This window comes from Mucor velutinosus (assembly GCF_035048745.1).
Source record: "Mucor velutinosus strain NIH1002 chromosome Unknown tig00000165, whole genome shotgun sequence".
Taxonomy (NCBI): Eukaryota; Fungi; Mucoromycota; class Mucoromycetes; order Mucorales; family Mucoraceae; genus Mucor; species Mucor velutinosus.
Genome location: NW_027041913.1, coordinates 1,275,544 through 1,293,251, shown reverse-complemented (window position 1 = coordinate 1,293,251; position 17,708 = coordinate 1,275,544). Strand labels below are relative to the sequence as shown.

Genomic DNA, 17,708 nt, shown 5'->3' with positions numbered 1-17,708 from the left:
AGATGTACATATACCAAAGACATCCTTCTTCTTCTTCTTTCTCTTTTCTGTTCATCATCCACAAGGAGATTATACCATGACAAGATCATCCCCTACTCTTTCCATGGAAAAGGTAATCTACAGCAAGGCAGCAGCAGCACCCCCCTTGATATGGTGTGAAATTTGGTTAAATGATATCGATTTATTTTCAGGCACAACAGCAGTTCCGAGAGCCACCGCCAGCTAGATTAACCATAGTAAAGTGCAGAGCATGGAAATGGAAGTAGGTGTACTAACTGCTCTCTGGTATAGAATGCGGTGTCTGCCAACAGCAGCAGTGCTCGACCACACGCCATTTCGCCCAACGGCTACTCTGCCAACTCGCCTGGCTCATACACCAGCTACTCTTCTGCAGACTATTCATCCATCGGTGTCTTGAACAACAACATCAAGATGAAGTGATCTATATTTAGCAGCATGGACATGAGAACGCAGGACGAGTCGTCGTCGTCGTCTAGTATTGTAGGACACGGTCTCCTGAGTGAAGTGCTCAAAATGCATGGCCTCCTGGAGGAATATCAGCACACCCTTACAGTGCTTGAAATTGAAAAGGCAGATAAACAACAGGAGTTCAACAAACTCGATGGACTATTAAAGGGAAAAGGTGAGACAGAAGGTACCGCCACCTCTCTCTCTCTCTCTCTCTCTCTCTCACACACTCTCACACACACACACTTGCATAACTTGCTGATCAAATGTTTTTTTTTTGAATGATGTTGACATTGAACTGACAGAGAGATACAAGGACGAGATTTGGAATCTGGAGCTCAACAAGCAAGAACTGCTACAAAAGATACATGATTTGTCACAGAGTCTAAGTAGATCAACAATAGAGCAGAATAGACTAGCCAAACAAGAGGCAAAACTCTGCCAGGAAATCGAGCATTTCAAAACAGTGCAACACATCTGGGAGTCTAATTTGATGTCTGCCCAAGAGCAGCATAACGAGGAGACATTGGCGCTGAAAAAGACGCTATACAACTTGCGCGCAGAGAAGGATCAGATAGCAAAGCAGTTGCAAGAAGTATTGGCAATACAACAGGAAGTGGCCCACCAGCAAAATGGACTGCGACATGTCGACAAACCACCTTTCTCCAGCAGCAAGGAAGAGCCTACATCCACCATTACCGCAACCACCACGGCATCCAATCCACTCAACAACAGCGCACGCTTGAATTCAAAATCACTGGCAGCGCGACACGAAGCAGAGATAGCAGCCCTCAGCATATCGCTGGATCAAGCTCACGAGATTATCAAGACCATGCAGACAAAGATAGACGAGGAGCGACAGGAGCGCACCGAGATTGACAATCTAATGAGAGAAGCACAGGAGACGATAGAGCACTTCCGTCAGCACCACACACCATCCACGTCGCTGTTCTCGTTGCCAGCACAGCAGCCGCATTCTCCAATATCAAACAGCTCATTAGCGTCACATTCTCCTGCTTCCATATCCAACAGACAGCAGCGTTCGTCATTGAGATCGATAAATAGATCCAGCCCTAGTACAAAACAATTGGCAGTGGCAGGCTCATCTCCTTATCCTCAACGAGGCAAATCACTGGGTGATGAACTGTCTCAAGCTGGGTCTGTAGGCAAATTTATAGCCTCCTCAGCCATGTCTAGCAGTAGTTGTCATACAAACACTGGACAAACAAGTAATGAACCCAAGCAAAAGCCTCTCGACAACAAGAATACACTACCTCTTCACTCCCGCAAAACGGCCCTAGAGAAAAGCATCACGCTCACTTGTGTTGAATTGCCTTCCATCACGAACCATGATACACTATCCTCTTTCATGTCATCCCCATCAGCCACAAGCATCAGTGAAAGTACTAGTAATAAACAGGCGCAATCGCAAAGGGTGGCCTCCCACCATGAGTATTACGGAACATTGATCAGGGAGCCTACCAGCTACATATACAAGTCAAAGCGAGACAAGATGGCTGCCGCCGCTGATGAACAAAGGCAACAGAAATCACCGCCATTCAAATTAAACTTTGGCAATCATGATTTCAAGGTCAATACTGATTTCAACCGAGAGAATAATGAGGGTGATAGTGGATCATCAGCCGATGCCATGACACGCACCATGATTGGTAATTGGATGTGGAAGCATACCAGAAAAGTGGTTGGCAGTGGTATTTCAGAGAACAGACATCGTCGGTTTTTCTGGATACATCCTTATACTCAAACGCTGTATTGGAGTACTCAGGAGCCTGGTGCCAATGCTAGTCGATGCAGTACAAAGAGCGGTAAGCAGTAGGTTGAGCAGGAGTGATGCGCAGTGGCTAATGGAGTTTTACCTGCAGTGCTGGTGGAATCTTTTATGGTGTTGCCGCCACATGAGAAATCAAGGCCTCCTGGCATCTATATTAAAGCGCCATCACGAGATATTCAGATTCAATGCTTGGATTTCACGGCTCATTATGCTTGGATCAAGTCTCTGAGGTACCTGTCGAGCGATGCAGATTATACGCAGTATGTGATACCCACCATCAAGAAATCAATCACTGGGAAGGCCATGTTCGATAGAAAAAAGCTTTCCTCACTGCGACAAAAGAATCACTCTTTTACAAAGCTACTGGACGCGACACTTTCGTTGCCAAATTCAGCCATTCGATGTGATAATAAGACGCAAGCAAAGTCCTTTGGTGGGGGTAGTAGAGAGTGGCAGCCACTACAGGCCCTGTTCAATAACTCGACTTTAATTGATCTGTCGATTGATCAAGGCCCGTTTATAGACTTAAACACGCCCAAAGCATCAATAAACCGCTTTTAGGCTTTTGCTTGTTGCAATCAAGTAGATATAGTGGTTCACTTCCATTGCGCTGCTCATAACAAACGTCCATTGTTCCTATTGTTTGATTGACATTTGGCTGGCGGCCATAAACAGTGACACAAATTAAAAGCATTTCGCGGTCTCGCATCAAGTTTGATTTACCTTTCTTTCACTTATACTTCACAAGCAGCGCCCATGGTCAACATACTTTGTGTCAATGACCTAAAGAACTACCCATACGGATCCACACATCGCGAAGCCAAAGCCATTGCCACAGGTACCTTAACTGTAGTAACAACCGAGACACACAGCTACCCTCGAGGCACCGTTTTGTTACTGGAAAGAACTAGCAAGAGCGTCATTCCTTGTCTAGTGAACCGATTACATACGCACGCAGTAAACACAAAGGTGTTTATCAAGAAGTGGAATCTTGTAAATCTACAGGAAGGAGCTAATTCATGCCATCTGGAATTCCGGTTGGAGTATGTGTATACAGACGAGGAGTGCAAAAAGTCGATATTGAAAGAAGCACTCCGGGCAGATGCTTTTCCATTCAACCAGAGCCTGAGACGTGAACATCAGTACTACACACCTGGAGATCAGCTTCATTCAAGCAAGAACGTCTGCATGGCAGGTATTGTGTATGCAGTGTCCACACTGTATGTGCAGCCAGGCGAACCAGTCATGTTCTTTGTACAAATGACAAGCAGCAACATCCAAACAGCAGACACCGGCGCAGAACTAACAGCTATCAACGTGCTGTTTCGCGACAATAAATGGATCGAGTACTACCGTTATTTTCAAATAGGAGGCGCCTTTGCATTTCAAAACCTTGAAGTAGATACCATACACAGCACAGACCGCCACTCGTTCAATGTCCTGACGTTTGGTCCCAGAACAAATGTTCAATCCATCACATTTTCACAGTACGAGAGCATTTGCAGCAACCGAACCGACAGCAGCAGCGAACCACCCAGCAAGAAGCAATTGACTTTGATCCATGTCCACAAACACAAGGCATACACTGGCACCATCACTCGTGTCATTGACAGCATGTTTGGCATCTACGAATTGGATCACACAATCATTGTGTCTCTATTCCACCTGTTTAGCTACGCTGCAGATATGCCATATCGAATTGACACACAAGTGCGCCTACACCATTTTCATGCAGTGATTGTGAATCCTGAAGATGGCAAAACCAGTTATTTGTTACAGCACGTTTGGCAGGCCAACAAGGCGGACGAGGGCTACTTTGCGCTTGCTGCTTGCATGCAAAGTCATGTTGAAGTACTGAAATTCCCCAAGAATCACAACGTGTTTGAGGAGATAACAAAGCCGTTCTTTCTAGCACACAATACAGATCTAGACTCACAGATCAAGTCGAACGTTTACACAGATATCATTCGTCGAAAATCCACCTTTCAGCAACTGTTACGCCAATTGGAGATCTATGCAGCATTGACAGTCAAGTTTGTCGATACGCAAATTGTGAAGGATATTCACGGATTCCAGCATGCTTACAACACAGTGAGGAATCAAGTATTTGCAACAACGCAAACACCAGTCATGCGGGCTGGAGACATGATCAATGATTTCGTATTGCATGATACTGTCTGCTTGTTGGTGGGAGAGGGCAACCTTCGTATAGTGATTGATGCCTATCCATCGCTAGACAAAATCCAGGCCAATTTAGAGACGAAACTTGAGGACCATACGTTGGATTTAGCTGGTGGAAATACCATGTTTGAAAAGGAATATGTGCTGACTCAAAAGGCGGATTATGATCAGACGGCAGACTACTACATTCTGGGCATGCTGCAAGTGGCTCGCGATGGCAGACTGTACCTGATAGACAATGAATCTCGTGTTTTGTTCGTGCTGGCGGCACCCTCTTCGAACGCTATATCAGCCAGGACGGGAGAGATCTGTATGGTGCGACGTCTACACATGTTTACAGAAGATTTGGCTTTTGTAGACAATGAAAATGAGGAGTTGATCCAACGAAAAGACCTGCGTCTGACGTATTTTGTGTGCCAACACAATGATTTACTACTGCTGCGGGACACTGAAAATGACAACGAAAGCGTCACTTTTTGCTTACCTGATCTAGAAGATGCTCCTCTGACAAGAAAGCTGGACAGGTTGTCTGTACCGCTCAAGCCTACTGGAGGAAGTAATTATCTGCCTACAGAGCACCGGTACCTGGCTGTCCATGTAGTGAACCGGTTTCCGGTGGAGGTGTGTTTTACTACAAATGGAACCGTCCATCTTGAATGTCGAGTGCTTGTGAAAATGTACCAGATTAAGGGCCTGGGTTCTACTGCTTCTCCATCTGGCCCAAGTGGCATTGTTGCCGATGGCTCAAAAAACTATGCTCTGGTGTTTACTTCTCTCAAGAATTCACTGCAGTGGCACCTTGATTTTCAAGTGGGCTCCTACTGGGTCATCTACGGACTGGATGCACCTGAATCATTCATCGAAAGTATTACCAATATCTCTCCTTTTGCGCTCACAATAGATGCCGACAATCATACAATATATCCCATAGTACCCTCAACTGACAGTACAAACAAGATCCAATTGACACCACACTACAGCCAAAACACAATTGGACAGGACCCTCAGTCCGTGGTTTACAATGTCTCTCAACTGACCGACACACACCTGCCACCTGGTATCACTACCGCGACAATACCGCAACATTTCGCTGAGCAATTGGTTCATGTGCAGGGCGTCGTCATCATCAAGCGTTTCATGGAAGGATTTTCATCCCATGGCACACTCAACAAGCATGCTTTCAAACTCTACAGTCAGCTAGGTATCAGCACTGGCAAGACGAATCGGAAACTATTCGTTCAATTACGCCAACCTGACAGCCTCCAAGTCATTAGTATCTACATGGACGTGCACAAGACGCACTATCCTGTGGGCTTGGTGATAGGTGCAACAGTTACTTTCCGCAACTTGATTCGTAAAAAGAAGGCCTATTCAAACGAGGAGTTCTTCTTCTTGGCGAATTCCGCAACATGTATACACATCAACGACACAACACCCTCACCCAGCGTGGTATCCATGGAGCCTGCCCTCATCCACACTCGTCTCATCTCCTCCTTTTTGGACACTGTTATTGGACGACCAAAGGAAGGCGATAGACAGATCTTTAGATTGTTCTGCTACATTCATTCCATCATCAACCTCACCTTGAAGTGGGAGTGTCGAGATTGCGGTTCCATTGTGCGAAACAATGATTGTTATGGTATGTGTCAGGGCGCCTCCCGCGTGTTCTCTGTGCATGCGTTTGTTCTGGTCAGTGATGGTACGGGAAATGCGACTGCAAGCATTGATGGTGAACGCCTGGTCTTTCGCCTACTCCAATTAAGCTCAAACCAGATTGATGCGTTAAAGAACCTGGTGCTCAATTACGGTCAATTAGCCTATGGGGGATTGGGTGGAGGCAAGGTCACCACCATGGACGATGAAGAGGAGAGGATGAGCTATGATCCCGAGAACGATCAACGCAGCGCCATGCATGGATATACACTGGAAGATCTCTGCAACAATGCTAAAAGGGCGGGCCAGTTTTATCTCTATGGCCAAGAACAAAGCAGCGGCAAAAAGAGAGTCAGCGATGAATTTAATGAGGATTTGATCAAGGAATTCCAGCTTCGACGATTCAAGATATCTGACAACGGGAGTTTATTGAAAACTGCTGAATTATCCAAGCTAAGGATCAAGGTGATTGAAATTACGTTCCCTGATGCTCGCATGGTTGCCTACGAAATGCTGGATTCTTTGAATCAAAATAATATACCCCCTGAAAGCGCCTCTGCTTCTCTACCTACCTCTATAGAGGTAGCAGACTTTGATTACACTGTGCAATTAAGATAGTTTTTAATACCTTGTAAATGAATAAAGTGATTGCATGATGTAAATGCCGCAAATTTAGGATTTCAGGGACAAGAATGATAACTGCGCTGTAAAGCATCTTTAATTGATGTCCATGTGTCCAGTCAAACAAGGCTCGCCATTCCTATGTGCTGCAAGCTGATAGCACGCCAATGTCTAGAGGGATTCTGGGTTGAAATGCACCGAGCATGTCAAACATTTGGGTGCTACACCTCTCAAAAAGCCCAATTGACATCCCATCAAATAAAGCAAAAGAACACAAGCATTGAGCAACAATCACATAATCAACAGAGCAAACGGTTTATGGGTGATAATAATGCAGCAGTTTAATTAAGGTATTATGAATGTTGATCAGAAAGAAACAAATTTAGGGTCCAAAGGCAACCCAGTTTCAGGGTCAATGTTCTATGGTCCACATATTTAATTCACCCTGCTCTTTATACCAATTACTCTGTCTACTTACATTCTTTTTCAACAGCTTTTGTTGTCGAATGAGTCGAGCTTCATCGAACGAAACATTCTGCTTTCTCATGATTCTCATAATTTCCTCCTTGTCCTTTAATCCAGCTCTACTGTCTTCTTCATCCAAATTGGCATGTAAATCAAAGTGCGAGCTCGTTAATCCATCTTCAATATCACTTTCAAATGAGCCAGTATTAGTCGGTAACAAATGATAGCCCAACAAGCGGTTCATTTTGTTTGCTAATTCTGAAGCACCTTCCCGAATCTGTGTGCGGAAATACCAGCATACTAACATTATGGTGAGTCAACTACAAGAATGAGGTAATTTAGCAATGAACCTTACATGCTAGAATGAACAATAAGATGGCCAGGTATATAAACATGAGAAAATAATTGACACGATGGAGAGGAAAAGTGATTAAAAAAGAGCCAAGGAAAATTATAACTGTGTGGAAAGATGGAAACAATATATCAAAGCTCAGCTTTTCGTTACATGTGAGGGTGCTTCTATTGTTCAAGTGTAGGACAGATGGTCTCTCCTTGATCGACTCGCAATCTCTCCCTCCCTTTCACACATTATGCAATGAATGGTAATCGAATGGCACCACTCATTGCGCTTACATGTGCTGCCATTGTTTTCTATTGATTCCAGTGATTTTCATCGAAATCTTCCACAAGTTTTGGATTCATTTGGGGGTGTTAAAATGGAGTTGTATCTTATTCATGCGAGGAATCACCTGTATAAAAGATCACACTATAAGATTCTTTTTTTTTTTTAACTCTCTCTCTCTCTCTCTCTCTCTCTCTTTCTTCTATACACACACACGAATAAATCCAACAAATATTATACATATATAAACATGAGGTATCAAAAACACGCAAACTTCACTATGACATGGATATGGCAGCAGTTATTAATAAACATCTTCCAGTTCCCCGGTTTATCGCATCGTTGTAGCTGCAGACGATTCCCCAATTTCCAAAAAGGCCATCGACTATGCCGCCAAACTATGTTCAAACCTGTCTGTCCCGTACAAGCTGGATGTTGTCTATGCTGTAGGCTTAAATCCAGCTGGTATCACAGCCTTTGGATTCATGTAAGTGACAGGGTGGCATGTCTGACAACATGGTAACTCACGCCCGAGACATGTGCATATTTATAGGAGCGGATTGGACAGAATGAACAATGTTGACATTCAACAAGACGCAAAGGAATCTGTAGCGAATTTGAACACATATTTAGCACAGTTTGATGAAACAGTCGGTATACAAGCCCATTTCTGATGTTACATGTGTCCTAAACCGATATTTATAGAAGTCGAATGCAGTAATCGTGAAAACAAGCACCAAAGATTGTGGCTATATCATTGAAGATTACATTAATCAAGATCCTCCAGATATGCTGGTGCTGGGCTCATCTAATAAAGAAGGCATCCAAAAGTAAGTTTCTTGGCTTATCTGCCACGGTTGACAGTTCATTTACTTAGTATTGGGGTTGCTAGGTTTATACTCGGTTCCGTCAGTGATCACTGCTTGCATAATTGCCATTGCCCTGTCCTCATAATAAAGAACTGATCAATCAAACTAGACATTGGGAGCATTATGCTTAACCCATGTTTTATGAAGTATATTGTTTTAAGCCCATTTTCAGTCGTATCATAAAACCAACAAAGCCCAAAAAAAGAAGCCGTGTGATCACTTCTAGTGTCATTGTGATACTCTCTCGCACTCTTGCTCACTCGTTTTACTACGCCTCTGTTTGGTCAAACCTGGGCTTTTGTTATTGTTGTTTAATCTGTTCAAATGTAGTAATGAAGGTTAATTTTATACATCTAGCTATTTTGACGTTTAATCAAATGCATTTCCACGGGCATATCTGGTAGATTAAAATGCCCCTCTCTGCCTAACTCGCTCTTTCTCTCGCATTTGCACACGTACCCACGTCCAATGCTGCTTGAGGTCAATATTGCCCGTCTTATAAGCAATATCATGATTTGTTACACCAAGCCGTATGTACCAGAACAAACCATTTTTGATATAAAAATACGCAAATTGGTTGCACAGAGGTAATTTCTATAAATATGAAGGGGGGAGTTGATAGGAAGGGGGTGAGGGAAATCTAAATACGGTCTCCTTCCTAAATAAACAGAAAGAACTAAAAGTTTTCTATTTGAATATAAATAGAAGCCCATAAATTCATCTCGTCTTTTATTTCTCTTTCTTCAACCTATTTATCTCTTATTTATTATACTTACACAATGATGGCTGGTCCTCTTTCCACTCAAAAGATGTCCACTGCACCGGCAAAACAATTCTCGTTCAGAAGCATGCTGAGCATACCCATCCTTATCTTGTTCTTCATCGCCTTCTTTTTCGTATCTACATTGAAAATCAGAATTGTGTACAGCACAACCACCTCAACCACAACGTCCATCTGCAACAGCAATGATTGCGATGGCGTCTCATCTCTACCTGCCATGCCAGACCAACAACAACAGCAACAGCAACAACCACTCGTCAAGCATGTGACTCATCCCATAGTGCCCAAGCCCACATCTTATCCTTTCACTATCGTTACTGCATCCAGCGCCAATCACTTGTGCTCACTCGAAAATTTCTTGTATTCACTTTATAATCTGCGTGACCAACTTGAAGTTCATGAATTTCCTAGAATCGTTGTCTACAACATTGGCATGAATCGCACTCAGCTACCCGTATTGGATCAGTTTGTCGAGAATGGTTTGATTGATGATTTAGAGACATTCGACTATTTCAAATATCCTCGTTTCTGGGACGTCGCTATCAGTGCTGGTGAGTACGCTTGGAAGACTGGCATTGTACACGAAGCGAGCCAAAAGTATGTGCAAGATTCCAATGGTATCTTGGTGTGGTTGGATGCTGGTAATATGGTTACACCCGAGTTTATAAAGAGCATTCCTTCTACAATTCGCAAGAATGGCGGTTTCTGGTCTCCTCGTTCATCTAAAAACATGGGCATGTGGACACATCCTGGCATGTACAAGTACTACAATGCTGACCCTCAAGAGTACGCGAAAAACCCCAACTGTAATGGCGCTGCTTTGGGCTTTGATGTTCACAACCAAACAATCTTTAATGACATCATTCAACCATGGTACGAGTGTGGTTTGGATAAGAACTGCATTGCTCCCCCAGGTTCATCTCGTTTGAATCATCGTCAAGATCAAGCTGCTTTGACATTCTTGGCTTATCGCAGTGGAAAGAAATGCACAATGTCACCCAACTACTACAAGCTTCAAATTCATCGTGATAAATCTTGCAGAGCTGAATTGATGGCTATGGATATTCAAGGCAAACTGAACCATCCTAGCTCAATGGACTTTCCCAAGTGGTATGCAAGCAATACTTTGCAGTTGTATCATCATCCTGAATGGAGATATGCCGAAGACAAGGTGCCTGCAAATCTCGCTAATTTGCTAAATTATTCCCCTCCACCTCCCACTACCATCTAATTACATGTACATTCTCTCTCGCCATCTCCTCTTTCCCTCACATTCATCTCATTTAAAAAGAACCTGTAAATAGACTATTTTCTTCTTCCCTCACCTTGTTACACTATTATCACTCCTAAACAACATATAAACTGAATTAAAAATACAAATGTTATTTCAATTCTTCTATTTTTACATCAACATATCCTGCTTTCGTTTGTGGCGTGGGGCTGATGCTATTTTTTTGTATTCTTCAATGCCTTTATGGTAAGATACCTGAAAACGGCACACCCGATCCAACAACAAGAATAGTTTGGTTTCCAGCTATTTCTTTTCTCGAAGATGGAGTTGAAGATCTACGTCGTTTGAAATGTACCATTCTTACACCTAAAACTCGGCCATTGCATTAATACAAATTCCCGGCCTTTGCATATTTGATTTCATTGAAGTATATTCAGTTCGTAAAAGTGCGGATCAAAGAAATGGGGTCAAGGGGCTTAAATGGCATGTTTCAATTGCGTCGCATTAGTATCCTTAAATATGAATGGGCTGTCTGTGTTACAGAATAAGCTTTTTGTTGACATATGCTGATGCTCTACAGACCAGGGATCTATATTTTGAAAGATACAGATGTGAATCGTGCCCATTTTACCAAGCACCATACATGTGATGAAGCATGTGCGTGCTCAAATAACGGATAGAAATATCCTCAATGCACTGAATTGAGTACCACGTCTTACGTTTGATCCTGAAGGTTCTAGACAACTGAAGCTTAGGTGATACAGACTTTAGTGCTTGTACTAAATTAATTATCGATGTAGACTACGAGCCTCTGTTTGATGTGTTGGAAAGATTCAGCGCTGCCCATCAATACGTTATTACGCTACTGAATTGAAATGTGAATATTGATGAAAATAGCTTGGATTTTGCATTTCCCATTACGGCTCGCCCCTGTATGAGCAATTCGCAGCAGCTGAAGGTCTCATACATAAAATGGGCGTTGGAGTCAATAAAGAGTGGCCAGGCAAGAGTGGTCAGGCTAAGCTACAGTTTACTTCGCCTTGCAAACTCTTATTATCTTCATAAACATTAGGGTTCTTCTTGGTGTGGGTATCATTAATTTTGTCAGTCAGAGCTAATTGAAACTTCAGGTTTACTCTGCTCCAGATTTGGCAGAATTAATAAAAGATCGACCTTGTTCATCTGTTTTGCCTCAATAAACAAATTTTTTTTAAAAAAAAATCTGTTTTGCCAGATTCGACTATATAAAAAGTGATGATCATCCCACCTTTTCTAATACATGTCTAATGTACTTTTCAAGGCGCACCCAATGATACTAAATATAAAGAGGGTTATGATTGAACTTACTGAGAAATGTTTGAAAATATGAAATGAGGTTTTTGACCAAAATGTCAAAATGTCACATATAAAGCTCTAATAATCAAGGTTTCAGGGGTTGCTCTGAGTCCATAGAAACATTTTGAATCAATGTATGCCTTAGTAAAAGTCGTCGTTTTTGCGGTCAAAATCGCGATCGTTTGATTTTTGATGAAAACTATGAGGTACCCCTGGGGGTGGCTAACGTACCAACAAAATATGATTTCCCATGGACACACTTTGGTTAACGTACTAACAAAATATCCTCTTCATTCGCCATACATTTTTTTTTCGATCCTGACATGTCAACTAAATCTAACATTGTATTTGATCTCTTGTATAAGACAAGTAGCCGATCGATCTTGCTACGCTGGATGACGGCGTTGCCCTGCGGGCTCTCGCCGAAAACATTTCAATTCAGAGATATCACATAAATCTTAGACATACAATTAATAGTGAGAGATTATTGTCATTGCAAAAGACACTTTTACAAGGAGAAACTCTGAACAAAAGTAAATATATATACATATATTTGGACAAAGTAACTGTTCTTTCAAATATATGACCTCCATTGGGTCAGTATCGCAATTATCATTGTCATCATCAGAAAGGCATTCGGTTAAGCCAGCATCAGCGAGGCCTGCCAAAATCAACTCTTTTTCGACTTGATTGAACTCTTTTGCGAGATTCGACTATATGGATTGTGAAGATCACCCTACGCTAACTAATACATTCTTGGGGTACTTTTCAAGGCGCTTCCAATGGTGTCAAGTAAAATAGATGTTTTGACTGAAATTATTGAGCAATTTAATAAAATTTGAAATGAGGTTTTTAACGAAAATAGCCATATTTGGCATATGAAATCCTCATAAAAGTAGTTTCAGAGGTTGCTTTGAATCGAGAGAAACATTTTGGTTTAATGTATACCATAGTAAAAGTCTCCATTTTCAAAGTGAAAAATGCGATCGTTTGATTTTCGATGAAAACCACGAGGGGTACCCCATGGTTTTTGGTCGATTTTTGGCCATGTTTTTTTTTGGTCTAAAAAGTTGAGCAAAGGTGTCAGGAAGTTATTGTTACTCGAGTACAATTGTTTGGCGTTATTCTAGTGGCTCAGAAAGGTCTATATGTCAAGATATGAAGGCTTGAAAACCGTCCAATTTGGTTATGTTTTGCTTTATAGCTTTTATTTACACGGCATGAATCACATCTTTGGTAGCTGCAATTTACTGGAAGGGCAGTTCTGCAGTCTGTGCAACTTCTAAGTCGAACAGAAAGCATATTGATTTTGGTAAAGCTAATTCAGGCAAAGTTTGACGCGATATATTGCTGGTAAGCTTATTAATAATGGAAATGAAAACCCATTAAGACTAATATCATCAAATGCTGGCTTAGATTTAGTATCGCTACGCTTGACGACGGTGTCATCTTGCGGGCTGTTGCCGTAGACTTTTCAAATCAGTAATAATAAAAACCTTCTATATAATTTGATTTCAAATAATTAATTATTAATTTAGGGAATGAGAAATCGAATTTGCTGCTAAATACTATGGTTTTGAACCTTCGCTTCGCTGCGATCAAGCCCTTATATAGATCAATGCTACCAAGTATTGGATTAGACGTCTGGTTACCATGGCTTCGAACCTTTGCTTCAATACGGTAAACCCTCTCTATAAACCAATGCTATCAAGTGTTGAATTGAACGCATTATTATGTTCTTGGAGATAATGAGGTCGCATTCTTCTTAGCTCTGACATGAAAGCGACAGGTGCTCTCGGTGGTCTCGTTGCTCTGGATGGTCTCAATACAGCTCTTTGTCTGCCGTAGTTTCGGGCACGTTCCTGAAACAAAAATTCTTAAGATTTATTCGAATGCTTGTTTTTCATTTCTTTTGATTTATTTATCAAATTTCTCTATTTACTCTACATAAATCACACTTTCGAAATTTGAAATCTTCAGATAGAGCAACTCTACAGGTTACACAGTTTCTAACTTGAACAGGAGGCATAACAATTCGATTTGATATTAATAAAAGATATTTGCAATGTAAAATGCTTGATGTTCTTGGTGGAGGGGCTTAGGTGCAAAATCATAGTGTTCAAGCAGCATATTCGGTTTCTCATTTCCATTATTAATAAGCTTACCAGCAATATATCGCATCAAACTTTGCCTGAATTAGCTTTACCAAAATCAATATGCTTTCTGTTCGACTTAGAAGTTGCACAGACTGCAGAACTGCCCTTCCAGTAAATTGCAGCTACCAAAGATGTGATTCATGCCGTGTAAATAAAAGCTATAAAGCAAAACATAACCAAATTGGACGGTTTTCAAGCCTTCATATCTTGACATATAGACCTTTCTGAGCCACTAGAATAACGCCAAACAATTGTACTCGAGTAACAATAACTTCCTGACACCTTTGCTCAACTTTTTAGACCAAAAAAAAACATGGCCAAAAATCGACCAAAAACCATGGGGTACCCCTCGTGGTTTTCATCGAAAATCAAACGATCGCATTTTTCACTTTGAAAATGGAGACTTTTACTATGGTATACATTAAACCAAAATGTTTCTCTCGATTCAAAGCAACCTCTGTGTTGAGTCTGTAGCGGTTGCGAACATTCAGTAACTCAGCAAGAGTCGGATCATGATTTACATTGTTTCTCACTGTCTACATTAGGACATTAGGTTCGACACAGAAGTGAATCATATAATCGATTATGATGGTCTCTGATAGTGAAGGATAATGATGGCTACAGATCGTATCATCATGGCTGATTGAACGAATCGGATCCTTCAATTGACTGATATTAGATAAACATGATACGATGTATTGACTCAGTTGAAACAACAAGATAGATTGATGATTCATCAGTAATGAACTCTTATAAATAGGATGTGTTTGAATCAATTAATAAATCTTTAAGTTTTCGTATCTGGTTACTTTTTATAGTCTTCCTTTTTTGAAATCTATCTTAATTTGTTAATACTGTATCTTTGAATACAACACTCTGAAACTACTTTTATGAGGATTTCATATGCCAAATATGGCTATTTTCGTTAAAAACCTCATTTCAAATTTTATTAAATTGCTCAATAATTTCAGTCAAAACATCTATTTTACTTGACACCATTGGAAGCGCCTTGAAAAGTACCCCAAGAATGTATTAGTTAGTATAGGGTGGTCATTACAGCTTACATAGTCGAATTTCATAAAGTAATTTAAAGAAGTCGACAAAAGACAAAATCTATCCTATCTTGAGCAGAAAATATAAACTGGGTTTGAATTGATTTTAGCGGGCGGTGCTGCTGCTGGCTGACCTAAAGGCCTTTCTGATGATGACAATAATGATTGCGATGCTGATTAAATAAGGATCATGGAATTGAAAGGACAACTGCTTAGAGCAAAAACTTCTTTTTTGGGAGATTTGCCTCACGAAGGTGTCTTTTGCAATGACAATATCTCAAAAAAAAATCGCTGTAGATTTTACACAAGTCCTGTATTTACACATAGCCAGCTTTATGTTTCCATCCTCTCTTCCTCCTGGCTCTGATATAACCTTTCTTTTACTATTGATTAATTTTTTTTTAAAATTTACTTGATATACCAAAATTTTATTATATCTGATTTAAAATGTCTTTGGCGAGAGCTCGCAGGGCGAAGCTTACATCGAGCGTAGTGAGATAGATCGGCTAGTATATATATTAGATATTTCGCAGAATCAGGAAGTAATGTAGCTATGCTGTCTGCCAATATAAGAATTGTTCCTTTAATACAAACTTGGAGCACTCGAGGCAAAGCAGGTCGGATGGTATAGCTGCTTCCATACGACAAGATATCAAGGCAGAATTTGCAAGCGTAGAAACAAATGTGATTGAGGATAGTGAGGCATTGAGCGATTTGATAACTCAGGAAGGCAGCGTCTAGGTAACTTTTTCTGGACGCGACAAAGCATCGCAAGCAATGTCTCACCAGTGTTTGTATATGGAAAATCGAAAGAGAAGCCTTAAAAGCATTGCAAATACTACCAAGAAGTCAAAGATTCAAGATTGAGAAAGAGGTAATTGGTGATAAACGTCAAACGACAAATGCAAATAGTGAATTGCGAGTTATGTGAGCGTATCTTGATCAACTAGCCTTAAGTCAAGTTGATGCTGGTGGTTTGCTTTCGGCAGACACACAGGTAGGATATCTGCAGGCACCGTTACTAGAGGAATTGCATTAGTCGAAGAAGGTTGAGCTTAGGCACACTAACATGACTGCATGACGTACAATTCTTTTGAATTACATATGAGCCATGTTAATGTCTGTGGTAGGCATTGTCTTGCTATAAGAAACATTGAAACATTGCATTTTGCAAGTAACTTTAAAGTAGATCTTGCTAATTGCATCGACATTCGCATCTACATCTACATTTTCATTTGAAGGCACGATACAGAGACTCATTTGCAATCGCTTTCGAGTACATAAGGCTCGGCTGAGCATCTGAGCAGTGTTTCAACGATAAAGAGGGGCAGGCAACAAAGCAGGATGCAGCTTGGGGCACGCAATCAACAAGGAGCATCTATGGAGATCATATTGGGATGTGAGTGGGATTTATTGCGGAGTTGCGGTGTGCTCCCGAACCGGGCGAAATTTTGCTTGCTTCTATCAGCATCAAGAAGCAGAGCTTTCGAAGAATCCTTCCTTTTTGCATCTTTAAGTATGGTATGTATTAGAAGGGGAACATGGCACATCCATCCATCCATCAAATAGCGCAATGTTGAATCAGAAATACATGGGAATCGATGGATAAATCAAGTTGCTTCAGCAGAAAAAAGGAAGAAATATATCATCATTGGATTTTGATTCTTCAGATGGATCGACAATTTATTCACGACGCCTTGACTGTGTTGATACACCAACTTGCTGCTTATTTGATAATGCTGCTGGAGAATGCTGTGTGTAGTGCGATTATGGAACGTAACATTAACGATTTCTTTTGATCTTTCATCCAGGCTGACGAGCAAACTACTCCCAGAAAGAGAACTTTCCGTAAGTTTACCTACCGTGGTATCGACCTCGAACAACTCTTGGACTTGTCCTCTGAACAGGTAAATAGCGATTCTGAAAGATAGAGTGCAGGGAAAGAGAGAAATAGAGACAGGATATTGATCCACTGTGCATATCTTCTAGTTCATGGAGCTCGTTCACTGTCGTGCTCGCAGAAGATTCCAACGTGGTCTTAAGCGTAAGCCTATGGGTCTCATCAAGAAGCTCCGTGCTGCCAAGAAGAACGCCCCTGCTGGTGAGAAGCCTGAGGTCGTCAAGACCCATCTCCGTAACATGATCATCGTTCCTGAGATGATCGGTTCCATCATTGGTATCTACAACGGTAAGGTCTTCAACCAAGTTGAAATCAAGCCCGAGATGACTGGCCACTACCTCGCCGAGTTCTCCATCTCTTACAAGCCTGTCAAGCACGGTCGTCCCGGTATTGGTGCTACTCACTCTTCCAAGTTTGTTCCCCTCAAGTAAATGTTATATTTCATGTATATGTTACTTTAAAATCCACATTTCATAAATAAATAATAAAAAAAAAAGTTGAATCTGCCAAACTGAATATAGAGATGTGTGTGTAAGCTAATTCATGATGGGAGTAAGTATGATTTTGATGCATGATTTACAC

At 41.3% G+C, this 17,708-nt stretch overlaps 7 protein-coding genes across 7 annotated transcripts; 6 read left to right on the top strand and 1 right to left on the bottom strand.

Annotated features, from left to right (window-relative positions):
* Nucleotides 1-76: 76 nt before the first annotated feature.
* On the top strand, nt 77-441 carry FMO1_2 (monooxygenase; the record flags this gene model as incomplete). The annotated part of the gene is made up of 3 exons (XM_064822735.1): nt 77-112; nt 192-236; nt 292-441. The coding sequence occupies 3 exons, from the start codon at nt 77-79 to the stop codon at nt 439-441; spliced, it is 231 nt and encodes a 76-aa protein (XP_064679335.1).
* A 15-nt stretch (nt 442-456) lies between these two features.
* Nucleotides 457-2,821, top strand: FMO1_1 (monooxygenase; the record flags this gene model as incomplete). The annotated part of the gene is made up of 3 exons (XM_064822734.1): nt 457-655; nt 774-2,294; nt 2,352-2,821. The coding sequence occupies 3 exons, from the start codon at nt 457-459 to the stop codon at nt 2,819-2,821; spliced, it is 2,190 nt and encodes a 729-aa protein (XP_064679334.1).
* A 195-nt stretch (nt 2,822-3,016) lies between these two features.
* Nucleotides 3,017-6,712, top strand: DUN1_1 (serine/threonine protein kinase; the record flags this gene model as incomplete). The annotated part of the gene is made up of 1 exon (XM_064822733.1): nt 3,017-6,712. One exon carries the CDS (start codon nt 3,017-3,019, stop codon nt 6,710-6,712), a length of 3,696 nt encoding a protein of 1,231 aa, XP_064679333.1.
* Nucleotides 6,713-7,081: 369 nt separating this feature from the next.
* Nucleotides 7,082-7,575, bottom strand: ATC70_003370 (uncharacterized protein; the record flags this gene model as incomplete). Its single annotated transcript, XM_064822732.1, has 3 exons — nt 7,082-7,135; nt 7,194-7,480; nt 7,536-7,575. 3 exons carry the CDS (start codon nt 7,573-7,575, stop codon nt 7,082-7,084), a joined length of 381 nt encoding a protein of 126 aa, XP_064679332.1.
* Nucleotides 7,576-8,052: 477 nt separating this feature from the next.
* On the top strand, nt 8,053-8,767 carry ATC70_003369 (uncharacterized protein; the record flags this gene model as incomplete). The annotated part of the gene is made up of 5 exons (XM_064822731.1): nt 8,053-8,057; nt 8,125-8,289; nt 8,356-8,452; nt 8,508-8,632; nt 8,695-8,767. The coding sequence occupies 5 exons, from the start codon at nt 8,053-8,055 to the stop codon at nt 8,765-8,767; spliced, it is 465 nt and encodes a 154-aa protein (XP_064679331.1).
* A 683-nt stretch (nt 8,768-9,450) lies between these two features.
* On the top strand, nt 9,451-10,683 carry ATC70_003368 (Cytochrome b5 heme-binding domain-containing protein; the record flags this gene model as incomplete). The annotated part of the gene is made up of 1 exon (XM_064822730.1): nt 9,451-10,683. The coding sequence occupies one exon, from the start codon at nt 9,451-9,453 to the stop codon at nt 10,681-10,683; it is 1,233 nt and encodes a 410-aa protein (XP_064679330.1).
* A 6,061-nt stretch (nt 10,684-16,744) lies between these two features.
* ATC70_003367 (uncharacterized protein) lies at nt 16,745-17,557 on the top strand (the record flags this gene model as incomplete). The annotated part of the gene is made up of 3 exons (XM_064822729.1): nt 16,745-16,747; nt 17,038-17,133; nt 17,216-17,557. 3 exons carry the CDS (start codon nt 16,745-16,747, stop codon nt 17,555-17,557), a joined length of 441 nt encoding a protein of 146 aa, XP_064679329.1.
* Between the last annotated feature and the right edge of the window lie 151 nt (nt 17,558-17,708).